The sequence below is a fragment of the Bidens hawaiensis genome, unplaced genomic scaffold (assembly GCF_021521415.1).
Source record: "Bidens hawaiensis isolate Kalapana, Puna unplaced genomic scaffold, B.hawaiensis_p1.1 tig00027139_1, whole genome shotgun sequence".
Classification (NCBI taxonomy): domain Eukaryota; kingdom Viridiplantae; phylum Streptophyta; class Magnoliopsida; order Asterales; family Asteraceae; genus Bidens; species Bidens hawaiensis.
The window spans coordinates 154,684-180,525 of record NW_027505091.1 but is presented as its reverse complement, the minus strand read 5'-3'; the positions used below and the strand labels follow the sequence as shown (position 1 = coordinate 180,525).

Sequence of the window (25,842 nt, the reverse complement as noted above, 5' to 3'; positions counted from 1 at the left end):
TTGATAACATGAGTACTTTGGAAATGAATAAGATGTAAAGAGAATATACTGATTTTTTTATGAGGAAACTTATAGTTCAATATATATACATGTTTTGGTAGAATCTTATATCGTGTCAAATAATCAGCGGTGTAATCTTGTATCGTGTCAAATAATTTGCGAAATCTTGTATCGTATCAAATAATTGACTGGAATGTATATTGAGCAGAATCATGGAAGGCGCACATAAGTACATAACAATGTGTCTATAGTTTAGTCACTCGGTCAATCTGAATTCTAAAGACTCCTGCAAACTTGTCATGTACAAAAAAGCTGTACAAGTCATATAGCACAATACGACTCGTAGTGTCTTGGTTTAGAGGTTTTGTCCATCTAACATATCTAGTCCCCTAAGGGAGAAAATTTGTGGGAGTAACAAATGACCTCTATGTCAATTCAAGTGTCAATAGGAAAGACAAGTTGCTGACTTTTTTAAGCATTTTAACTCTTGAACCAGACAACTTAACATAGTTCATGTAAAAAAAGTACAACATTTACAGCTAAACACTCATTAAAGTTCCCAAAACATTGGATCAAACCCCACTTTTGACATTTTTGAATAATAAAAGGGGTTCCCAATGCGCCTATGATGTAGCACCGGGCGGACTATTAGCTAGTGTGTATCATCTTACTAGAATAGAGTATGGCGTGGATCAACCAGAAGAGGTATGCATAAAAGTATTTGCCCCGAGGAGGGATCCGACTGAGCTTCTCAAGATTGCCTGCCATCTTTCAACTCCATTAAAAATGCATAAAAGGAGGTTTATTTTATAATTTTTATAAAGGTGAGAATGTCCTATTGTATTTTCTATGTACATAGTCATACACTACCGTACACTTGGCATTTTGCCCTTTTATGCATCTTCAATAATTTTCAAAAAATCTGATCCATCATAAGGCTTAACTTAACGTAGTGGGCGAGAATGTGAGCGAAATTGGAGTGAAATTGGGGTGGAACACCGCCCCCGGGCTAAATGGGGCGGGGGCGTGGGGTATTTGTCGTCGGAAGGGGGAAAGATTTTATTATTTTATATTACTATGTGTGTGTGTTATATATATGTGTTATATATATGTGTTATATATATATACATACATATATATATATTATTACTATTTGTAGCCCCTACACCATTACACCCCAAAAACAAATTCATACCCTTTGCTGACTGGGCGCCACGTGTCGCAATTCGCCCCAATTTGTAGCCCTCCACTATGCATAGCCTAACTTTTCTTTTGTTTTTTTTTCAAAAATTGTCTCATTTTTTTTAACGACAAAGTTACTTATAATCTTTTTTTACTGCTTTAGTGCAACTGGTTATCGGAAAACTTCGAAAGCTTTACCATTCATATACGACTCACCTTACTCGAGTTCGAATTCTAGAACAATGATGTTCTCCTCTATATAGCCATGTATTTGAATACTAGTGATTCTTGTAGGATGGTGCCCCAACTGCAAAGGTGGACTACATTGATACAACGGGGTTGTTGCAGCTTCGGAGTGCAAGGATAAAGATTTAAAAGGGTCAGAGAATGAAGTAAGTTAAATAAAGTATTTACTTCCGTGTTCTTCGTTCTTAAAAAAGATGGTTATTCAGCCCCACCAGTCTTTAAAGCGCGATAAGCAGTTGATGTTTTCTACGAAATTGTTGAAGCTCCAACGAGCATGTAGTTGATATCAGTCTATACTGATTTTAGTTGTTTCGAACTCTCTTTTATGTATTTATGACCACTTTGTGTAATATGCAGTAAATGACCTCATCAAAAGACATTATCATCTTATGGTAATGTTCATGAGCCGAGCGGAGAACTCACAAAATGTAAACCGTGAACTTGATTGGAGTCGATGGTTAACATGATATTTGCTCGGTTGGGCAAACGGGTTTGACTGAAAAATACTTTCTTGAGCTGTAAACTATCAGCACTTTGTTTGGATGTATAAGTAATACAGATTGGTGGGCTGCTAGATCACACTTTGATAGTTGACTTTGATATGCTAAAATCTAGTGCAGTTCACAAAAGTAATATAATTGCTAAATAAGGTTACAAATTTTCATTAAGTAAACAAACTTAATAATGTAATTTTCACACTAACCGCGGTATAAGGTAGGGCCAAGGGGTTTATCACTGTTGCTGTTTAGGCTTAGAAATTTCAGCTTTGGTCGATTCATGCGCACTCGTTAGCTTTGGATGTTTTCGGTTGGTCACCTTAATTGGGCTAGTGAGTGCAAAGCTTATTTTAGATGTTCCCTAGGCTCACCTTATAACACTTGATGGTCCTTGCAATTACATACTGATATCATTGTGATAATCTCTTAGTTTTGATGTAATAAAATCTTTTCAAATATGGTCATGGATGTAGCCTAATTACATTGATCGTTTTTCGTATACCGTTTCAGACGTGGGCAATTATATTGTTCGAGTGAACCATGTTATACTTGTATCGAGACCAATGGTGTATTCATAAGAATACAGTTAAGCTTAAAGGGAAATGGCGTATGTACATATGGATAGATTAAGAGTATCATAGCTATTTACTTCATTGTTTTATGTTAATGAGTAATCATTGACGCGTCTTGTTAGAAAAATGTAAATCATTCCCGGGACATGTAAGGCATCTAGTTTGCAACAGAAGATATTATTAGCACTTTAGCAGCATGCTGGACAATGTAATAACTAATATTTGGATCGATTGCCGTTACAAGATACAACGAGAACTGTTATCTCGTCAAGAAACTAGAGGTTTAAGTGAAGCATTCTTAGCAAATTCGTATTGAATAACTTCTTCGTATATCGTCAATATTTAGTTTAATCTAGTATATAAAAGAAAATTATAATTTAAAACACCTTATATGTTTTTCATAGTTTCTTTCTCGATATTTTCATAAAATCTTTATTTCTATAATTATATTATATAATTATTTAAGAAGAAAATTAAATCCTTGATCCTTTCACAGTTTCACCAGACATACTTGCAACATAAACAATAAAACATGGCAGAGAAATAACCTACCAGTAAAGCTATTATTGATCGACTCGGTAAAAAAAAACATTTATCATAGATCATTGCCGGTATTGAAACAATCTTTACTCAGACCATTTATGTATAACAAATTTAAACGATATACGTATTCGTACTTACCAGTTAACTCTAGACATTCATGGGGTGTTTGCAGTAGCTGCTACTTAATTCAAACTCCATAAAGGGGGGGTACGTTACGAACAAAGGCATACGCGAGTGCACCCGTGAAAACATAACTATCCACTCTGTCCAGTATTCCACCTGCACAACACATCAAATTCTAAATAGGTTGTACAAATATAATCAAACACCTTTCTGTTTATTATCATTATAAAGTCGGAAAGCTCAATATGTGTGAATTAAAATAAGATTAGAGAATAGACCAATTACCATGACCAGGTATAAGAGATCCTGAATCTTTTACACCGGCATCTCTCTTGATCATCGACTCTAGTAGGTCACCAAAAAGAGACCCAAAGAAGTTCAGGAAACCGAAACCGATTGCGCTGATAAACAACAAAACATGTTAGCACTTAGAAATATATTTATCTCTAACGGGTCAAAAGTTTCCCAGAGATAGATTAGTCATTGTCATAATATTATTTTTGTAATCACACATGACACTAATTCTTTTATCAAAAAATAAAACTTTCTTTGTCCTGTTACCCAACCCGCTTGCCCGCCCATTTTGCACGGGCTACGTCTACCTAATTACCTGAGCACGGATGTAGGCCAAGAAAAGAGCTTTGACAACAATACAGAGGTGAGTATGCATCCTGTTAAGCCTGCAATAGCTCCCTCCCATGTTTTCTTGGGACTAATACTTGTAAGTGGTGTCCGACCGAAAGCCTGTGTTTGAGATAAAATAACAGTTAAGGATACAAAGATTTCAAATCATAAGAGGCCAAAAGAAGTTGTGTGTGTGTGTATGTAAACACGTACCTTTCCACCAGCAAACGCAAATGTATCTGCTGCAATTATACTGCTGATAGATATCAATGTGGCTATAAGACCAACCGTCCAATGTGCTTGCCCACCTAACAGTATTGGCCATGCAGCTCCCACTCCTCTTGAAGATACAATATTTGATTAGCATTTACTAAACGGTAAATGTATACATGGAAGTGAAACTACACATACTATAACTTATGGCATCTTCAAATATGATGAAACAAATAAACTGCTAAATGAGCTTCTTGAATATTTAAGGACTGGTAGACTTACCAGTATTCAAGGAAGGCGCAAGCAAACGACATCTAAGCTTAACCCAAAACGAAGGAAGGTATCCACAATAAAACAAGCCAAATATTGTACTGCTGAGCTGAGAAAACCGAGGATTTCCTCTTTGTAACAGTAATGCCATAGCAACAACAAAGGCTGCTGAAGCCACAGATACATCAATTTGACCCTTGTATCTGAAACCAAAGCAAATAGAATGATCAACAAAAGAAAAAAAGAAACTGATTTGATTTAAAAGTGAACAACTTTTATACAAAGGAACTAGTTAATAACAATCATACAGAGTGAATAACGGCATAAGCGCACAGATAACAGAGCAAGCTCGGGACACGTAACGAGGAGGAGGAGTCATTCCAGAAGCGATTCCGCGGCTTCTAACAAGTTCAAAGTATTCTCTTGAACCAGCAAAAATAACAGCAGATAGAGCCACAGAGAATACCCATCCTCCCATTAGTACCACTCCACCCGCAGTTATCCCAATTCCAAGTCCAAACACAATCCTTTTCGCCAACTGGCCCGACTTTTGCTGTTTCTCTAAATCTGCATCCTTGTTTACCTGCACATGCATTGTCAGTGTCACCACCCACCAGTGATTAATATTGGAATTCATCACAGCAAATAACAAAACATGGTAAATATGCTTGTAAGCTTGTTAGTTCTGCCATTAATTAACTACATACAATTAGGACTGTAAACGAACCAAACCGAACAAGGCCTTGTTCATGTTCGCCCATTAAGCTTTTATCGGACAAGCTAATGGTTCATAAACACCTTACCAAACGAACTTTCTTGTTCGTGTTCGTTCCTTAAGAAATGAACTTGTTCGTGAACGGTTCACGAACACAAAACGAATGGTACAAACAACGTTTTATTTGATTTGGCTAACCAAGACGGTCCGGCTACCAAATTTGTGTTGGTGTTTTCTTTTAACATTCATATTTATACATTAACTTGCATATAAACTAATCACATAATACTCATATATATTTTAATTTTATAGTTAATAACGTTGCTTAATTATATATGATAAGACTAGTAAAGTCATTAAAATATATAAGAAACCTTTAATGAATTAACATCAGCAAACATTAACTAACATAAATCATAACTGAACACCTTATCGCACGTTCACGAACACAATTGAACAAACATAGCCTCTGTTCGTGTTCCTTCATTTAATGTTCGGCTCTTTTACAGCCCTAAATTCATAAACTATCATACGGTAAAAGTCAAATACAGCTTCTACATATCAAATTATTATTACCTCAACATCGTCCACGTCATCATCAATGTGGTTCGCATCAGCACTCGCCACCAGAGTGCGAGTAACTATCCTCCTCGGTGAGTTAATTTGCAAATAGCGTCTCCAATTACACGGATCAGAACACTTCAACCTGAGCTTAATCAACGATTGGCGTGAAATTAGGGTTTTAGGAGGACAAGGACGAATGCGGCAATCGGTGCTGCTGTTACTACACCGTAATACATCGATTTTAACGCAATAGGCAGACGGAGTAGCCATTAACGACTGGAGGTTAATGGTAACAACGGTGGAGTAATAAATTAATATTAATTCATATCTCAACAATTGAACAGCTTTTGGTCTCGATTTTATCAATTGTGGATGGAGACAAACGACGTGACGAATTTAGGGGTCTTTATCATAAATGAATGAATATTATATCGATTTTAGTCCATGTTAACTTGATCACTTTTAATATTACTACGTGACAAATTTTGGGATCTTTGTCAGGTATACTAGAGGTGAGTAAAACTTTAGAAGAACCGGTTAGCGGAATCGACTTGAAAATCATAACGACACCGGAACCGATTGAAACCGCTGGTTTGAAACCAGTTTGTAATTTTCTTCATCAAAACCGGCTAACTGAACAGAAACCGACCAAAACCAGGCAGAAACCGATTAAAACCCGAACCGAAACCGATTATAAATTAGTCAAGAAACTGGTTTCCACCCAAACCGAAACCAATCGTTAAGTGGTTTTGACTTTTGTTGGCTAACCGAACCGGTTTATGCACCTCTAATGTATACTACATAAATTTTAGTAATGTTTTATTATTATTATTATGAGAAGAGAGAAAATTGTCATATAGGTTATATGAGCGGTAAATCATATTACTTATATATATGATGGTTATTTTAATTGAAAAAGAATAACTGGTTGTAAACTTGTAATCATAGAAAGTCATTTGTTTACGTTATGATATGCGCTAATTTGGGGCGTTGTTGATGAAGAACATGTCCAACAGTCCAAGGATGGGTTAGCATGCTATTATGGATCAATTTAAAAAGAGCATAACTTGAGCTACGAGCGGAGTTTTAAGGGCTTATAAATAGTCAACGGCCCAGCTTTCCTACGCAACTAAGGACAACTATCAAGCCTCCGGGTCTCTGACTCCACTGCTCCACCCAATAAAACTTTCTCCTCAATTTTAGCAACAAAAAAACCTTTTCATATAAGTTTATTATCATGTTTTCAAGCTGCCATATAAATAATACCACCTGAGGGTTCCTACATGGAGCTGGACCCAATCCTACCCTACTCGCGGGCACGGACATTACTTTGGGTTTCCCCTGGAACTGTACCCAGACCCAATGGACCGGTTCCGACAATTCCCAGTCAAAACCCGACCCTACCCTACCCGACTCCCGAAAAAACCCGGTTATACACTCGACTATACCCGGAACCACTCGCTACCCGGGCCGGTTTTGACTGTTGTTGACCATACCCGGAACCGGTTTCTACCCGTTTCTAGAGAATACCGGGTTTGTGCACCTCTATAGCAAACTTTCAATTTAGAAAATTAATACACTCAACTCGAACAATAACAAGGCAAATCAAATAATCTCAAAACTACACGAATTTTTATCGAGGGAGATTCAAATCACGAGTCAGTTAAAACAACCTTCTGTATAAAACACAAGCTATAAAAATTTAACCGTAGATCAATATAACTAATCCTTACAATTATGATACTTTACAGGTCAAAACTACATATAAAAGTGAAACACACCAAATAACATTCTAGAAATCAAATACCAGAATTAAAACACCATCAACAACCATACGCAAAAGCACAATTCACCATTAACCAAACCCAACCAAGAAAAGCTCCTTAAATAACACAAATTAGAGAACAACATTTTAAGCATATCTTCACACCATTTTCAGCTCTATCATGAAACGAGATGCGACACACGAAGAGTTAACATATCAAACTGACAAAGAGAGTTGATCGCTATTTGAGCATGTATCCCAAGATCAGCCCAAGCAAACCGACAAGTAGAGCGTATATCAATGGGATGCCACCACTGCTTTTGTTTCCTTGACGCCTCAAAAGTTCCTGTAATAAACAAGATTGAGAGATTATAAAAAAACAATATATTCAATTTAGTTTTAACCCGTTTACTTATGCAGGGGCTGGTTTGAATTACGTTTTATATCTATCAGATCAAAATGTAAGCTTTTGAAGAATGGGGGTTGAGTTCCCAAAGTGTACTTTTACTGCACAGAATTTTTGAAAGATAATATGTTTAATTAAGAGAGTTATTATCATTGAAAAGACGAAAAGCGTTTCGGGTTGACCTGACCATATTAGCAGTGTTGACCTATTACTCAAACCTCCTAGACAAAATCATTTAATTTAAGTAAAAACCAAGACTGTTGAAAAAGCTTGTGGCTAGCTCAAAAAAAAACTTGCTTAAAATCAACTCAATTGTAAACGAGCCAAGCCGAGCCACCTATGTTTGTAAATGATCTGAGCCCGAGCCAAGGTAAGCTTGGCTTGTTGACTCGTCTAAACTCTAAATAAAAGCCAAGTTTTAATATATAAATTATAACCCAAATTTCAATAGATATGAGTTATGAACCATGGAGTTTACTATTGAAATTAACTTTTTTCTATATATATCAGTATGTGTAAAAATATACAATTAACTTTTGTTAAAAATAAACAGGCTGGCTCGACAAGCCACTAGATTTTAAAAAAGCCGAGCTCTAGCTCAACATCTCGTCTCAGTTTGTAGACGAGACGAGCCCGCGTGTGACCTGGCTTGGCTTGTTTACAGCCAAAGTAAAAAACCATCTGCATGATGGTGATATTTCCTGACAGTAGCTGAGAAACACAGGTAAACAAAAATAAAGATATGTACCAGTTCTTGTTGGAGCCTTTTACTTTGCTGAATGGCAGAATTTTTCTGTTCAGTCAGCTTAGAAATAATAGCCGTCGCCTAAACACAAAATGTTGTAGTTATAAGTAAGCACTAATGTATAAAGATTCAGTAATTTATAAAATTGAGAACGATTGCAAAATGCACAAACAAATCAAATCAGAAAATAACCTCAGGTGATTTCTCATGAGATTCAGCTAATGATCTTGGAGCCTGCAAGAAATAAAAAATGGTTAAGAACGCTTGTCGTGTAATACAATAACATTCAAGAACTTACAGTGTTAGAATCGATCAAATTTACTGCCCCGTTGTCAGATATTGAACCCCTTGGAGATGAACCCTCTTCTGACCCTTCTCTTACTGGTGACGGTGGTCGTGGTGGAGCCACATAACTAACTTTTAGTTTGCATTCCTCCACTTGATTACCTGACTCCTTGTTAAACTATTACAATTCAAAAGTGTAAGTTTCAAATAATGGAGTTGGTTAACAGTTTAAACAGTTAAGACAATCTAATGAGGTAATTAGCTACCAGCTCAGGAGTGATATCTTTCGGGGCAGTTCCAGGAGGTGCAACTGCACTTTGAAGCAAAAACTTATCCTTGCATTGCATGTCAAGAGGAGCCTCCTTTTGCGCTTGCATTGTAACTAAAGATAGATACATTTGTTTTAGCCAGTTAGTATGCAACATGTGGACCAATATAAGATCTAAAACCTCAAATCTATAATTTACATAAGCATCAGACTGTATTTGTGTTAAAATCATGAATACTTTGCAAGGGATAAACGTTTGATATGTCACAATTCGCACTTCACAACATCATATGGCCCATACAAGAAAATCAACAAAATGTCAAAGGAAACAACATAAATATTCAAGCAAAAAGTTAAAACACAGACAAAGCATAGGTGAGTAAAAACTATTTGAGATCTGCTGTCCTGTTTCATGCCCACTTTGACATCATAAACTTTAAGAGAGTACACAATAATGTTGTATTGTGAATGCTTGACATTAAGGTGTGAAAAGCCATACCATTCAAACTGGGACCAAAGATTTCTACGTCCACACTTTATCTGTTACATTACATTGCTTCTCACTCCTCTATCCAATACATAATATCAATTTTACTTTTATATTGTTTTTTAACTCAAACAAGATGATAAAAACTTGTTAATTAACAAACTTTAAGTGATCGATTGGTGAATTATATCAAGTACACAAACGTTAAGCTCAGAATGTAAAAATCTTATACGTACACATAAGTTGCATTAACATCACACTTGACACATACATAAACTCCTAAAACTCAGCTAACTATTTCATGAGATCAAAATAACAACTCATCCTTTTATCACCACACGTTATAGACTATTAGAGGCGTCTAAAAGTAAAATCTGATTAAACTAATCTCCCACAATCTACATGTGATGCCAAGTAGTCAAACAGAAACAGAAAACCAGCAACTCAAGGCACATGTAACACACATGACACAACAATAACACACAAAAAGAAAAAGCGTCGGAACCAAACCTACGACATCGCAAGTAGAGCGAGGCAACACAATCCCCGAGTTCGGCCTAACACAATATTTCTTCGGATTCGTAGTCTTCACCTAAAATTTCACAAAAAAAAATTATTTAAAAAAAAAAAAAAACACTCACAAAGCAAATCTGCTTAAAACACTACTAAAACAATTAACCTCAATTATCTACCAATTTTTTCCGAAAACTAGGGTTACTAATTCAACATCATCACATGATAACATAATTCCTTATATTATAAATTATTAATTACTACTGAAACCTAATTGAGCTAAATTAATAATAATAATAATAATTACTACTACTGAAACCTAATTGAGCTAAACTAATAATAATGATAATAATAATAATAATAATAATAATAATAATTACTGCTACTGAAACCTAATTGAGCTAAACTAATAATAATAATAATAATAATAATTACTGCTACTGAAACCTAATTAAGCTAAACTAATAATAATAAGAAGAAGAAGAAGAATTACTGCTACTGAAAACTAATTGAGCTAAACTAATAATAATACCTTGAAGGCGACATGATGATCGGTTTTATTCTGTAACTGCATAGCACAGTTGATCTGCTTCCTCAATTCAACTACACAACACACAATCAATAGAATCAAAGGCAGCAGATCCGAAATTAAACCTAATTAATACTTACAAGGAAACTGAAGCTCTTGTGGTTCGATGCTGAGAAGCTCGCCAGTACTCATCGCGAGATAATTGTGACCGGAGATTAGCCGGTGAAGCTGTATTCGGTTATTATTAATAGAGAATTTAGGTGTAGAGAGAGATGAGATGAAGAAGAGATCTCGGTGGTGGTTTTGAATCCAGAAACTACGCCTGACGATGACTGACTGACTGACTGACTGACTAATTATTCAAATCGTTTCGGTATTCTCTTAATAATTCTACTAAGGCTGAGGGGTGTGGGGGGCGCGAGAGGGGGCGTGAGTGGGGGCGCCAGCCAATAATATTGTGACGTGTGGTAGAGAGAGAAACTTGATAAGATGGGTGTTGGTAGTGGTGATAGCGCCCCGGGCCATGGTGTGGAGGGGCGCGAGAGGGGACGCGAGCGGTTTATTTTTTTATTTTTTTATAAATGTATTAAAAAAACGTATTATTAAAAAAACAAGAAATTATTTAAAAAAACACACATTAATTAAAAAAACACATTAATATATAAAAAAAAATTAAAGTACTAAAGAAAAACATTATTCTTATTATTCGGCTTCGTCTTCTTCGATCAACCTCTTCCGGATACGTTCCTTTTGTTTTTCCATCAGCATTTGGTCGACCGGATTTAGGTGGCTGAAGTCTCTTGCAAGGAAGTCCAAATCTCTCATTCTTTTTTTTTTACCAATTTCCAGCCATGTTTTTAAAAAAAGGTTTGGAATATGGGGTGATTTCGGGTTTTGGGTGTGGTATGTGATATTGGTTTTGGGTGTGGTATGTGAGAATGGTTTTGGGTGTGGATATATATGATATATATTGTGATATATATAGAGGAAAAAAATTTTTTTTTTTTTTATTCACATTTAAGCCTCCAACGGCTCTTTCACCATTCCCCAAGCACCCTCACGCGCAACAGCTCCCGCGAGCCCCCTGGCGCCTGCATCGTTTTCCGCTCTCGCGCCCCTCTCGCGCCCCTATCGCGCCTCGGTGGTGTGGTGCTCGCGCCCCAGGGCGCGATCGTCTGGCCTCTTGCGCCCTTCCTAGCGCTCCACACCCCTCAGCCTAAACAAAACTAAAGTTACACATAAAGTAAGTAGACTGTTTTGTGTAATTTTAAGCAAAGATTTTAGTTCAAGTTTGGTTTTGGTTTTGATTATTAACTGAATACCTAAAAACTAATTGAATAAAATGAATTGATTAACTGACAACTGATTGGTTAATATAATCGATTAACCGATGACTTCGGTTTCGCTTTTGTTTTCGGCTTAGGCTAATAACCAAACCATGTATACCCTACAAGGTTTGACTTTCTAAAGGGTGATGGTTTTAAATCTTGTGGATTGAAAAATAAGTTAAAAAAAGCACATTGAGATAAATTTATCTTTCAACTTAGCATAATTGGGGGTTGTACGACATGTGGCGTCCCAGTTAGTAACGAGTAGTTTTGTAAGAAAATGGTGTAGTGGTAAAATGTCTCATAACATCCGTTCAAACATTACACAATTATTAGTTTTTAAATATTTTAATATAAATAAAAATATAGATTAAAAATCAAAATAAAACAATTGGCCAACGCCCCCACACATCCGTTGTAAATGCAACGAAACGAAGGTAGGGGCTGTGTGTGCCTCGCTTTGCTCCACAACGAAGCTCACAACATACTCCAATATTGGGTTGACAGGGAGTGACATAAAAGTTAAAAATATCACTAAATGGGTTTTATAAATTCATAGTAGTATCGTGAAATCATAACTGTTAAAATATGACCGATCGACTTTGTTGCTTTCTGCAGTTTTAACTCTCGATCAAATGGTTTACGGAAAAAGCGACCAATTTCATTAAAAGAAAGAGTCCAATAAAGTCTCAGACTACAGTTGATGCACATCTCAGCCGTGGTAACTACTAGAAAACGTCCAATCAAAGTTTCAAATAACCGTGGTAACCGTCGGAAAATAGCCAATCAAAGTCTCAAAACTACAATTAATGCAAAACTCAACCGTGGTAACCATCATAAAGAATTTATCCACTCTTTGAAACGTCGTTTTTTTCACTCTATAAAATTAAACAAGTCAAAAACAATATGAAATATCAACTATGTGTGCTTAAGTGAAAGAGTCTTTCATAAAAGAAATAAACCAACTTTAATCATGCTTAATTATTCCAACATAAACATAATGCCATAATGGGTCTTCTTATATACACATGGTACAATACAAATATATCATGTTCATGTCCATATAATATTGTCTTGACAAATATTCACCAAAAATAGTAAATATGCATACCATTATTTACATAACTAAGTTTATCTTTTCACCTTTAACCATTTGATGACATTCCAAGTTGCAACACCGTGTTACCAAACAACGAAATGTAGCCCACGAAGTTATATATAACTACGGTTACAAAGACTACACAAACGATTAACCAACCAACCCACACGAGCCTTGGAGGAACGAATAACACCAACACGAGTGAGAGAGGTGTGAGAACGGACAAGAAGAATATGACATTTGACACGATCGTGTAATAGATCGAGGCCATGTTTATAGTTGTGTTATAAACCAAAAGTCTAAAAGAAAGTAGCGTGGATGCTAAGAACGCGATTACTGACATGATCATAAACATGTAATGAGTTTCAAAAGGATTTTGGTTGTTATTTTGGAACTTAACTTGAACAAGTCCGATCAAAGGTCCATACATAGAGAGAAGGATTCCACAACTTAGATAGTGTAACATTCTTGAGTATTCACTATACCTGAAATAACATATATGTAATACAATATTTTAACCACACACACACACATATATATATATGTGTTTGTGGTTTAGGGTTTATATATATATATGTGTGTGTAATTTAGTAATTTAATCAAAGAAGATCAAACTAAAACCAAGACATTAATGGGTTATTTATAAACGGTAAAAACTCATCCGAGTGTATAAAACAAAGCAAGTCGGCCAGTTTAAAACCCTAAAATGGTTCGGTTTACAGCTCTTTTTTTGTCAGTTTTAACTTTTAACGGTTATGCTTGGTTTGAATCTTGAAAATGATTTTTTCCCTTTATTATTTACATATTTTGTGTTGTTTTTTAAATATGTGGTTGTGTATAATTGTAAACTAATAATATTGAAGAGAAAAAGAAGTTGGTTGAAACCATTAAACCGGTAAAACCATTAGGTTCGGTTTGTTGTTTTTCAAAAGCAAAGTTAGTGGTTCGATACATAATTTATATCAAAACCCGACTGTAAACACCCTGGTTTTTAACTTTTTATACATAACATAGACACTAGAAATTACATAGAATATATAGGATTTATGTGGCTACTCACAAATTAATCAAATATGAGAGCACATAAAACAACACCAAAAATAAAACCAAACTCACCAAGCATGATTTCGAGTAGGTGGCCAATATCGATTCCAATTTCCCAACGATCGATGATCCACAATACGAGCAACACATGGTGTCATATGTCCGTCTTCCTCTCCAACCAAAATCATAAACTCACGAGGTCTCGTTTCACCAAACGTTTCAGTTACAATTTCTGAATCACCTGCTACAATTTCCATAATATAGAGTTTCCGAAACTTAAAACTTCATAAAAAATATTTTTTTTTCCTAAATGAATAGATTGATGAGAGGAAAGTTGGTTATATTAAGGAATGAATTGGCTCTTCATGTCAAGTGATCGTCACACATGCTCATTTTTATAAAGTTGGTAATCTATACTAATATACATATACTTACAAATAATCTTATATATGTTATAACATTATAACATGTAATCCACACAATAGCAATGAGGTCATAGTTTACGTTACCTTTTTATTATAAAAACTAATGACTAAAACAATATCTTTTTTATACAAATAGTAACACATTTTTGTTAAGCTTGAAATTGAAAAAGAAAAACAAAAACCAATATTTAAAAAATCATGTTTTTCTTTTTGGAACAAGAAGTCAAAAACGTATTTGTTTATATTTTTTTATTTGTTTTTAATCCGTAAAAATAATGTTGTTTCAATTTCATTAATCACGTTTGTTATCGAGTGAGGTTTGTTGATGAAATGCATATCATTTCTTGATTTCTAAATTATCTAACATGTTACGGCTGAGATCGCTTGAACTACTTGAAATTTCTCGGTATTAATTTTATGTTTACTTGGGTATTCAAGTAATTCCTTCACCAAATGACATGACACTATTATCTCCCACATTAACACCTAGAATTGACGGTCTCCTTGGTAGCGATTCGACTAAAAGTAATCTTCAAATTAAACAACCAAATTTAATCGAAGCCACTTTAACCAAAAAATAAACTCAACCACCTGATGTTTCAAATTGTCCAACTCCCGCATTATATCTTTCACAAGAAAATCGGAATACAAGCCATCCAGACCCTTACATAACCAAAAGCCTGATTGTTCGGTTAGTATCACATTTGAAATCAAGACCATACATCTTTGAAGTTTCTTATCGGCTATGGTTATGGTTATGGTTAAACACCCCCACCCCCGCATCGGGTTCCTTCCAGGTTTGTTACCCACCATCTTACCCAAAAACAACATAAAAAATCAGGTTATTAATAACAAAAATAATAATAATCAAAACTAACATATACCTTTCAAGGTGAATTGCACATACTTTTCAACAACCTCCATTTAACTAACTCAATTGTTAAACCTAAATATATTTATTTAAAACCAACAATTTTGATTTAAGACGTAAACTTTGCTTGTTTAGTTATTAAGTCACGTTTAAAAGTTCAACTATTAAACAACCTTTTCATAATATTTATTAAATTAATTAAGTGATACGTAGCTAGTCATAGGTCACGTTTCCATTTTCACATACATAAGAAAAGATAAAGCTTTGTGGGTTCACACACCATCAATGTTAACATTGACTATACTTTCGCCTTCAAATCTAAAAAATCAACTTATTAAAAAAAAGTCCAAGATTAATTATTATTATTATTTATTTAACAGGGTTTGGAACTACCAATAATACCCGTTTGAGCCTTTTTGAGATGGAATGTCGATCGTCTATAATGATTTTGACATTCTAGATCTGACTCACCCAGGAACACCATCAAGAAGACACCCACCACTATGAGAAAACCCCTGTGAGTCAGGTTTCGAACCTTAGACCATTAGATCTCAATTCTTAACCAACATTCTCATATCATTGGACCATAAGGCCAATTGCAACAACTATTTCTAAGTAATGAAAACTTTACTTTATTACAAGATTTTTGAATTTATCTAGCTTCTACATTAATTTTTATTTTATTAATTATATAGCTAGTTGTCTTTTATAAAGATTTAAACTAACTATATACATTAAGTCTTAACCAACCCACAAATTCTAAATCCCAAATTGATGTTTTTAGCTCCCTCAAGGGTGACAAGTTAATATTATACTAAATTACACACATTTCATGCATTTGAAAGGGTGGAAAACATAAGTTATTCACTATATTAAGTTTATCTTGTAGTATAATATATAATTTTAAATAATAGTTATATAATGTAATATAACAGTTTACTAGTTAATTGTATGTTTTGTTTTGTAATAACTAATAAGCGTCTGGTTTGTGTACTATGGTAAATTATAGAAACATAAATATTACATATAGTTTCAAAGCTTCAAGCAACATGCATATCATATTGACATGTTCAAATGCAAATACCCAAAATCGATTTCGCAAAGTTCTCTAGATGATTTGAAAACTAACAAAATCGTCGACTAATATTGACTCGGACCAAGAGTTATGAAAGTGATCTTTTCTTCTTTTTTTTTAAATCTAATCAACGGGTATGCGAAAATGTTAGAATATAAAATGTTCAAAACCATATCATGATGTTAACTACACCATCATGTACACAAGCATGCCTTTGTCAAAGAGGGAATTCTCATACAAAAATGATGGGAGTCGACGATGGTGGTTGATGTCATGGGCGAAGCTTCTTTAGGGCCCAGGATCCCCTTCCCCCCCTCTTTTTCGCAATATAGTGTAAATCGACCATTTTTCGCCCGAAAATTTGTATACGCACCGTAAATTTACCCTTTTTTGGCTGAAATTTTGAGCCCGCCCCCCCTTGTTTTTGGTTTTTTTAAATACATTTTAAGCCCCTCTCCCGACGAACTCGTCCAAGCTTCCCCACTGGTTGATGTCAACGAAAGATTGTGACATAGTCAGGTTGCATCTATGTGCATAAACAGCAACAATATTTCATTAAAGCAAATCTAGTAAATAGAAATATATAAGTACTAAAAATGGTCAAAAGTACTCAGGTTCAAACTCAAGACTATAGCATCAATCATTCAATTTGTGACATACACTTAGCCATAAAAACAACACCCCAATATTAAATCCTTCAACTGCTCAGATCCAAAACCCCACAAGCAAAACAAAAAATAACATTCACTCACTCCGTCGGTTCCACTGCCTCTTCGGTCTTGCTCTCAGTCTCAGGCTCCACTTGATCTTCAGCCTCGCTTTCAGGCTCCACTTCATCTTCAGTCTTGCTCTCGGGCTCATCTTCAGTCTTGCTTTCGGGCTCATCCGCTTGATCTTCAGTCTTGCTTTCGGGCTCTGCTTGATCTTCAGTCTTGCTTTCAGGCTCCGCTTGATCCTCAGTTTTGCTTTTCTTGCTATCGGGCTCCACTTGATCTACAATCTTTGGTCCAAGCCCGACTTGGTTTACAATCGGGTTCGGACCCTGGGGTCCCAAAGCTAGAGGCGGTCCGAATGCCGGTGCAGGGCCATGTGGGATAAACGCAGGAGGTAAATGCGGTTGCAGCAACCGAAGAAGTGCCTGTTGATCGAGTGCTGGTCCTCCAAGACCAAGAGAAGAGGAAGCATTCTGAGCAAGTGCTTGAAGAAGTGCAGGATACAATGCAGCTTCTAGTGCTGGATAAAGTGCCTGTAAAGCCGCTTGTCCAATTGCAGCTTGAGTTTGTTGCTCCTGAAACCGCTGAGCATTAAATATGTGTTTTCTCCCTTTCAAATGGCTATCAAAAACAGCAGCCGATTCGCATTTCACTTCACAAAGTTCACAAATAAACGGTACGGGCTCAACAGACATTCGTTCATCTTCTCTCATTTTTCTCTTTAGCCCGTTCCCGTGTTCTAAAGCCTGCACGATTTGGTTTTCAAATTTGAGTTCCGGTCTGTCGACTGCAGCAGGCATAGGCATAGGCATTTGTGTTTTGCCTGCAAGTCTCTGTAACTCTTCCTGTATTTCCATGTTCTTTTTATGCTTTTTCCCGTTCTTATGATTTTCAAGAACCTCGTGAGTGTTGCAATCGACTCGACAAAGTTCACACCATGCCAGAAACTGTGGTTTTGGCTCAGTCTTGATCCTACTCCCGCCACGTCCTCCACCGCTACGCCCTCCACCACCACGACCGCCGCCACGTCCAGAGAAAGATGAGCCACCACCTCTTGAGCCTCGACCTCCGCCTCCACCTCCGCCTCCACCTCCGCCTCTGCCTCCTCCTCCTCGACCACCGCCTCGGCCGCCGCCACGGCCACCTCCTCGACCACCGCCTCGGCCAGAAGTGCCAAATTGACCACCTTGCACACTCTGCAAACAATACATCATAAAGAATTCAAGCATATACAACTTACGTATGCGAGGAAACAATAAGGTATGGATGTAAAGAAGAAACTCCAGCAACGGTATAAAGGTAAAATATTCACGAAGAGATCATATGTCTCAAGCACAACAAGTATTAATAGCATGAACACAAGAGTTGTAACACCCCAAGCCCAAATATACATACAAGGCAACTAGCCCAACAACTTCTAGATTAAGTTAAAACTTAAAAGTTAAAGATAGCATATCAGTGAATTAAGTGACTATGTGAGTCATGTGACCAGTTTGTCAAGAGGTATCCTGCTTTTGTTATTACTAAATGCCAGTAAGAAAAAAAATAAAAAAATAAAACTTACTATCCAATTCTAAACGGTAGATTTGGGCTTTAGAATCGAGTCGTTTGCATTAATGCAGACGCCTTCAGTTAAGCAAGAGAGCATTGACTTTTGAAGTCAAGCAAACTACATTTCAAATGCAAAAAGATTTGTTCTTTAGCAGGTATAACATGAAACTTATAAAGTTTCATGTGGTACTTGTTAACTGTTAGAAAGTTTGATGTAGTTATAAGAAGATCATATCAATTTTGAAGTTGAAATGTAGTATCACTACCTTGAAAGTCAAACCGTATCGCTTTCAAGGTAACACTGGAGTAAAAAGTAATTTCTGTCATTACCGTAAAGCTATAATATTCACATTTTTACGCCCGAGGTTTTGAAGAACTAAGAAGCAACTCGTAAAACTCGCATGAAGTCAAGATTCGCCTCTCGTCAAAAAAGAAACCGCTGCAAGAAGCTGTGAGAAAGTCATAGTTTTCCAATGAAACCCTTTACGGTAAAGATCCTTGAATGACTGCCTCTGGCTGGATGGCACATGTGACTAACAAGACCACACAGCAGTAGAGGTGGCAAAATGAGCGAATTGGGTAACGGGTCAAACAGATAATTTTACGATTATACCCTTTTCACCCGTTTAGATAACACGTATGACATAGATTGGTTCGACCCACTGATAAATAAATGGGTCGAAATTGCCACCTATATTTAGCTGTAATGAATACGCTGAATTGAAATGGGATTCTGTTGAGTTTTTCGTTTCATTGTTTGCTTTAAGGTTCTGAGGCCATCAATTTTAATAGTTGATAGAGGTGTTTATACATTTTATTAACAATTTCACTTCTCTCAAAAGAAAACCCGTAAATAATTCATAAGTTTTGACCCAATTATATAATTTTATGGCTCTGCTAGTGTGTATAAAATATGAATTAATTCGTAAGTTTTGACCCCATTTATAGATTTTTATGGCTCTGCTAGTGTGTACAAAAGCCACGTCTTCACTTCCCTTGAACTATTCTACAAAATGAAAGATATCATGTACCATTTCCAATTGTCAAAAGTCAAAACCTGCAAATCTTCAATAAAACCGAGATCTTGTGGCTAATCACTTCTGCAGATGGGAAAAACAACTTTTAAGCAGAAGTAAAGTTCATTCAAGCAAAACCAAAGTCATTCCAAAGACTGGTTTTGAACTCAAGCTCGAGCTTGTGAGAATTATTCGCCAATGCTCGGGCTGATACGAAGGTTCCCCCTCTATAATCTCTTTAGAGAACTATTCCTTTATACATAACATATTACAAAGGAATAGTTCTTGGATTTATCTGATATGAAAGTTGGTCCGACACCCCCAGAACCCCGTGCATACAGGAAGCTCGTTCACCAGGATTCACAGATTATAAAGGAATAGTTCTTGACTTCTTGGATTTATACCATTCCTTTATAATTTAGAGAACTATTTTTAACTGATATGAAGGTTTCTCCATAAAGTGATTCAAAGATGATGAAATGGACCAATTGGTCCACAGGAACTAACAAGATCATTTACATGTGTTGTTTGGCATGCACTAATATACATTTGATTTTATTTAAGTAGTAAATCAAGACACGAATGTCCTTTAATGTTATTAAATCATGAACTTAACCTGAAGATTTCTCTTAGATATTATAAGATAGTGACAATTCAGCCATTTTTTAGGTATTAAGTATTAACTAAAACAAAATAAACAAATAGAATTATTCACCGATTTTATATTTTTTTATGATATATATTTCTTTCATTCCATTCAGGAGAAAACACCCCAGCCCCATAAACTGAAAATCAATCAAATAGAAGAAATGGACTTTTCTACATTGTTCAGTCCATTCTGCCTACCAGTAAGACACACCAAAAACTACTTAAAATTAAGAGTACATGTTTACAAAATTCTTTTCTGGAAGCAATCATAAGTCAAAAACTCCAAATACCCACCCTTTAAATTGATGTTTGGATATGCATCAAAATTGATTATAATGACTTAATCTTTTAACGTTTAAAAAAACCGACTTTAATCCCCATTTTCTGGCAAATATTAGATCATATTAAAACTCGAAAACGCACAAAAAAAGCAGCTAAACGAAACCAAAAATTTAAATATAAAACTAATTACCGCATAATCCCTAATTTTTAAACCGCTGATCTTGTTCAAATTCTTCACGCTATACTTATGGCTTTCTAAACTCGTCCCCCTAGCATTACAAGCAATCAAGCATCATCATCATCATCATCATCATCATCATCATCATCATTGTACTCAGTAAATCCCACCAATAGCAAAGCTATGGTAGGGTCTGAGGAGGGTAAGATGTAGACAGCCTTACCTCTACCCCATAGAAATTGAGAGGCTGCTTCCGATGAGACCCCCGGCTCGATAGTAGTTTTGCATCAAGCCTTGAACATAAGATACATAACACTTAACCATCGGGACATCGACCGAATGGTGCATGTACCCTTGTCTTTCGGCTATCAACGCCACCACATGATGCCTGATTAACCTTCCGCCACTTTTAACGTTATTTTCATAAGATTAGCAAAATGACGTCAAAATTAGTGCACTTTCACTTTAGCCCACCCGATATACATTATATGCGTGCACCGCAAGCATCATTAATGTAAATTATACAACACTCATAAACTTAAAACTAAAACTATACAAATCACACTATGACAAAACTACCATTCTCACTAAAAATGAGAAAATAGTACCATACCGGTTATTTTCAGTACCCACTTCAGGGTTTTCTGGATCAGTACGGTACCGATATTATACCAATTTTTAACTTTCGGTACCGAAAACCCTAAGTAACGCATAATTATCCACCCCATAACCTTCAATTCAATCAAACAAAACTCAACACAACATTTACACACACACAACCAAATAACCCAATTCCCAAAACCATAATCCCCAAATCACCAATCAAACAATAAAAAACAATTACCGGAGCGGGAGCCGGCACAGGAGCCGGGTTCGAAACCGGAGCAGGCGGGGAGTACGAAGCAACCGAATACTCAGTCGGCTGCCACTGCTGAGGCTGCGGCTGATGAGCCACCACATTCGGATCATACTGCTGCTGGTGATGATAATAATAATTAGGGTCCGCCTGGTAATAATAATTATTAGCATCAGCTGACACCAGAGCAACCGAAACACCGGGTGGATGAATCGCACCGTGGTCGGGTTCCGGTTGTTGTTGTGATTGAACAACGGCAGCTTGTTGTTGTTCAGGGTAATTATGGTCTGGGTAATTAGGGTTAGGGTTAGGGTATTGAGATTGGTCGTATGGTGGGTAATAAGCGGCGTAATGTTGTTGTTGTGATGGGTCGTATTGGAGGTGAGATTGGTCGTATGGTGGTTGTTGGGTGTAGCCGGCGTAGGGGTCTTGTGGTGGTGGGTAGGCTTGTGGTTGAGCTTGTGCGGCAGCGTACGGATCCATGGTGATTGTGTGAATGAAAGAATGAAGGAATAGGATTATAGGGTGGAATTTGGGGATTTATTTAGCATAATAATATGGGTAAAACCCGACCCGACCCGACCCGACCCATATCACACTCGGTTATTTCTATTATACTTGGTTTTCGGTTTTAAGGATCACATTAAACGGGTTTGGGTCTTGATCGGTTCTCACAATTTTCTTCTTAGATAAACTGGAACCGACCAGACCTAATTATTTACAATAAAGTCGGGTCCCGGGTCATGTAATGTTAAATGGGGTCGGGTTGGGTTAGGTCTCAAGGGTTTGACATGTTTGCACACCTCTAGGAAAGAGGGCATCTACTGACTAGTGTACAAGTTTTTGATGGTTATTGTACAACCATGTTATTATCTAGTAATTTTTCTAAGCTGAAACGGGTTGATTCTCACGTTGAATGGTGGTTACAAATTCATAAGAAAATTTCCTTTTTGTTACAAGGCTAATGACATTACGAGGTTGGGTTTTTGCGGTAGCTTACAGATCCATGGTGATTGACTGTGTGTGCGTGAATTAATAGGGTGAAGTTTTTGCATATTTATACCCAAATCAAACGGTTACCTTCGGGTTGAACTCACGGGTTTTTTTGGTTTGGGGTTTTTTAAATTCAACCTGGAACCCAACATGATTTTGTCAAGGTTTTTTCAGGTTGGTTAATTGGGTTTCAAGTGTTTGACAGGTGGGGCTGGCAGTTTAAACCTACACGACTTTAACAGGTATCATGTATGGTCGTAACATGTTTCGTGTACTAAACAGATAGACATTAATCGACATGTTAGGTACCCGTTAGTATCTTATTAGATTCTTTTATAAATAAAATATATAGCATTTTCAAATGGATACTCATTCGATCGAACCAGTTTCTGATTCGATCGAATGAGTCTGCCATTCGATCGAATAGGACTCATTCGATCGAATGAGTCCTGACCGAATGGCAGCGGGTATAAATACCAGCTTTCAGTCGTGAACAGGTAAGGTTTTGAGGTTTTTGCGTGCCCGGAGCCCAGGTGCTGTCCGGATGAGGGGGGAGGCCATGCTCGACCTCCCCGTCATGTGTATGTCCCCAGTTCTATCAGGATGGTTCGATATGAAGATAACGATCGTGAAACTAAGTTAACGGACTGAAAATGTCAAAAGAAACTGATTCGATCGAATCAGTGACTGATTCGATCGAACCAGGTCTCGTTCGATCGAATGAGAGACTCATTCGATCGAACCAGTTTTCGATATATAAACGAAACTTAGGAAATTTCACAAGTGAGCACACATTCTACACACAGTCACGAACCACCACTCTGCTGAAATACTCTCTGCCCGTTCTTCACGTGTCGGTCCTTTCCTCCGTCCCTAGGTGTCAAACCGTCTTAGGAATCGTTACCGCGCGTTGTTGATCACCACCGAATCGCCGTGTTAGAGGATTCCGCACTCTAACACGTTGCCCCGTGAATCGTTGGGAAACCGTGTCCCGCACCGGTCCGACAAAGTGGCATCAGAGCCTTTGGTTCTTGATTCACGTTAGATTTGTGGTGAAATTCGTGTTTTTCTCGTGAAAATCGTAATTTTTGCCGGAAAATTCCGAATTTTTGGTGTTTTTGATCTTGGTGTTCGTCGTGTTCTTGTCAAAAACTGTTAAAATTGTCATATTTTGGTGTTTTGATCTTGGAAAAGTGTGTTAAAAGTTCGAGTTTCGTCAAGAACGTTCTTCGCGTTCTTCGTGTTCTTCGTGTTTTTGGTGTGTTTGATCCGTTTTTTGGTTGGTGTTCATCTGTTTTTGTGTTAAAAGTCTCATTTTGATCTTACTTTGCTCCTTGATCTTCTAAGATTCGTGTTTGTGGTTCAAAATTCGAAAATCCGTCAAAATCTCCTAATTTTGGAATTTCCAGATTTTCCGATCGAACCAGTCTATTTTTGGAACTCATTCGATCGAATAGCCCTCCTATTCGATCGAACCAGTTTGAACTTGGACCGAATCAGTTTTTCCCGCCTAGAAATACTCCAAGTTCATTCGATCGAACCAGATTCGTTCATTCGATCGAACCAGTCTCCAGTTGATCGAATAAGTCACACATTCGATCCGTCCATTCGATCACTGTCTTATTCGACTGTCAGAACCCGTTCGATCAAACCATACACTCAATCGATCGAATCTGTTAACCCATTCGATCGAACCAGTTACACATTCGATCGAATAACTTTCAGAAGATCAGTTCGGTTTTCCAGAGAGACATTCGATCGAATCAGAACATATTCGATCGAATAAGGCACTCGTCCGATCGAACCAGACTCATTCGATCAACAGTTCAAAGTTAACCAAAGGATCAAAAATGGCTTCAAGTTCGAGTACCAACAAGAGGATCCAATCGATTCTCGAAAGCGATTCTGAATCGGGAAGCTACAACAAGCCACCAAAGCTGATGACATTAAACGACTTTACTACCTGGAAGACACGATTCCAGATTCATCTTACAGGTGTAAATCCTGGACTTTGGGAAGCTGTCCAAACAAGTTGGGTGCATCCAACGAATGATGATGGTGAGTCGTTGAGCTACTTTAGGCTATCTGAAGAACAAAAGATAGCCTTCGATGCTGAGAAGAAAGCCTTCTCCTTACTATCACAAGCACTCTCCACTGATCTTTTTCATCAGTTTAACCAGTTTACTACAGCGTCAACTCTTTGGAACGCACTGGTTGACCGATGTGAAGGATCTGATTCCCTTAGAGAAATTCACGCACGGGAGCTCAAGCGTGAATTTGATCTGTTTAGTCCAGAGTCGGGAGAAGATATTGAGTCGTTACTGTCGAGATTTTACCATCTAATGTCAGAACTCAAGTCCTATAACGTCAAAACTACAGGGACTGAGAAAGTTAGATGTCTTGCACAAGGACTTCCACCTAGCTGGAGCACCTTCCTGACAGTAATGAGAAGAAGTCATCAGCTGGAGACGATTCTCCTGTCTGATTTTATTAAAGAAATCAGACACGAAGAGGCTGAACTAAGAGCCTCTTCCAGAAAACCGAGATCAACTTCTGACAAATCACTTTACATGTCAAAACCTCCTTTGTCAGATTCAACTGATCATGCTCCGATGAAGACTGCTTTTGTCTCCTCAACGTCAAATCAATCAAAGGGGACTGAAACGAGATCTTCCGTCCCACTATCAACTTCTGGAAACTCAAGTACTAACTCCGGACCCAAGTCAACGGAGAAAGCAACGTTGAATACTGAAGGCTTGGGAACAGTAACAGTGGAGGTTGCCAAAGAACACATGGCAACTCTAGGCACGATAATTGAGTCCTACAGTTTATTGGTGGCGGGTAAGCTAGGAAATAGTCATCTGGACAGCGATGACTATGAACAGCTTGACGAAGATGATATGGAACGCATAGACATTATGTGGGCTCTTGGCAGTGCGTTCCGAAGGGCCAGAAAGTGGACGAAGAAAACAGGTCAGGCCCTCTCAATAAACAACAAATCCAAGTTCGGCTTTGATAAAAACAAAGTAAAATGCTACAACTGTGGCGAACTTGGTCACTTTGCCAAGGAGTGCTCGAAGCCAAGAAGGGAAGGTCACCAATATCCCTTCCGAACCACTTCATCATCATCCACTCCTGCTGCAGCAGCTGCAACTGTCAACCTTGAGAGACAACTGGTCCCTCAAAATCAAACCGCAGCAAACAACGTCGACATCA

The 25,842-nt window shown here is 37.1% G+C and overlaps 3 protein-coding genes across 4 annotated transcripts; all 3 read right to left on the bottom strand.

Moving 5' to 3' along the window:
- Window positions 1-2,988: 2,988 nt before the first annotated feature.
- Window positions 2,989-6,875, bottom strand: LOC143610625 (phosphatidate cytidylyltransferase 4, chloroplastic-like). Its single transcript, XM_077085054.1, has 8 exons — window positions 6,819-6,875; window positions 5,562-5,825; window positions 4,579-4,853; window positions 4,283-4,473; window positions 4,001-4,125; window positions 3,774-3,907; window positions 3,449-3,564; window positions 2,989-3,319 (listed from the first exon to the last, which is right to left on the bottom strand). The coding sequence occupies exons 1-8, from the start codon at window positions 6,873-6,875 to the stop codon at window positions 3,228-3,230; spliced, it is 1,254 nt and encodes a 417-aa protein (XP_076941169.1). The 3' UTR covers window positions 2,989-3,227.
- Window positions 6,876-7,234: 359 nt separating this feature from the next.
- Window positions 7,235-10,783, bottom strand: LOC143610617 (vesicle-associated protein 1-2-like). The gene is made up of 8 exons (XM_077085046.1): window positions 10,688-10,783; window positions 10,551-10,621; window positions 10,016-10,097; window positions 9,017-9,132; window positions 8,764-8,928; window positions 8,658-8,699; window positions 8,469-8,546; window positions 7,235-7,660 (listed from the first exon to the last, which is right to left on the bottom strand). The coding sequence occupies exons 1-8, from the start codon at window positions 10,737-10,739 to the stop codon at window positions 7,556-7,558; spliced, it is 711 nt and encodes a 236-aa protein (XP_076941161.1). The 5' UTR covers window positions 10,740-10,783; the 3' UTR covers window positions 7,235-7,555.
- A 6,228-nt stretch (window positions 10,784-17,011) lies between these two features.
- Window positions 17,012-22,166, bottom strand: LOC143610611 (uncharacterized). 2 transcript variants are annotated; one of them, XM_077085041.1, is made up of 3 exons: window positions 21,622-22,166; window positions 18,223-18,298; window positions 17,013-18,192 (listed from the first exon to the last, which is right to left on the bottom strand). In XM_077085041.1, the coding sequence occupies exons 1-3, from the start codon at window positions 22,114-22,116 to the stop codon at window positions 17,138-17,140; spliced, it is 1,626 nt and encodes a 541-aa protein (XP_076941156.1). In that variant the 5' UTR covers window positions 22,117-22,166; the 3' UTR covers window positions 17,013-17,137. The 2 variants fall into 2 exon arrangements, with proteins under 2 accessions (XP_076941155.1, XP_076941156.1); XM_077085040.1 differs by having other exon boundaries at window positions 17,012-18,298.
- Between the last annotated feature and the right edge of the window lie 3,676 nt (window positions 22,167-25,842).

Excerpts from the sequence above, each read along its gene's own strand:
- LOC143610625 (XM_077085054.1), bottom strand. The coding sequence starts at position 6,875 with ATGTCCGTGCCCGCGAGTAGGGTAGGATTGGGTCCAGCTCCATGTAGG. Across the intron at positions 5,826-6,818 it reads CTCCATGTAGGAACCCTCAG|TCGTTAATGGCTACTCCGTC; the intron begins GTGGTATTATTT and ends ATTAACCTCCAG. Across the intron at positions 3,320-3,448 it reads ATCTCTTATACCTGGTCATG|GTGGAATACTGGACAGAGTG; the intron begins GTAATTGGTCTA and ends TGTGTTGTGCAG.
- LOC143610617 (XM_077085046.1), bottom strand. The coding sequence starts at position 10,739 with ATGAGTACTGGCGAGCTTCTCAGCATCGAACCACAAGAGCTTCAGTTT. Across the intron at positions 10,098-10,550 it reads ATCATCATGTCGCCTTCAAG|GTGAAGACTACGAATCCGAA; the intron begins GTATTATTATTA and ends GTGAAATTTTAG. Across the intron at positions 8,929-9,016 it reads AAGATATCACTCCTGAGCTG|TTTAACAAGGAGTCAGGTAA; the intron begins GTAGCTAATTAC and ends GAATTGTAATAG.
- LOC143610611 (XM_077085040.1), bottom strand. The coding sequence starts at position 22,116 with ATGGATCCGTACGCTGCCGCACAAGCTCAACCACAAGCCTACCCACCA. Across the intron at positions 18,299-21,621 it reads CTGTGCCGGCTCCCGCTCCG|AGTGTGCAAGGTGGTCAATT; the intron begins GTAATTGTTTTT and ends TATTGTTTGCAG.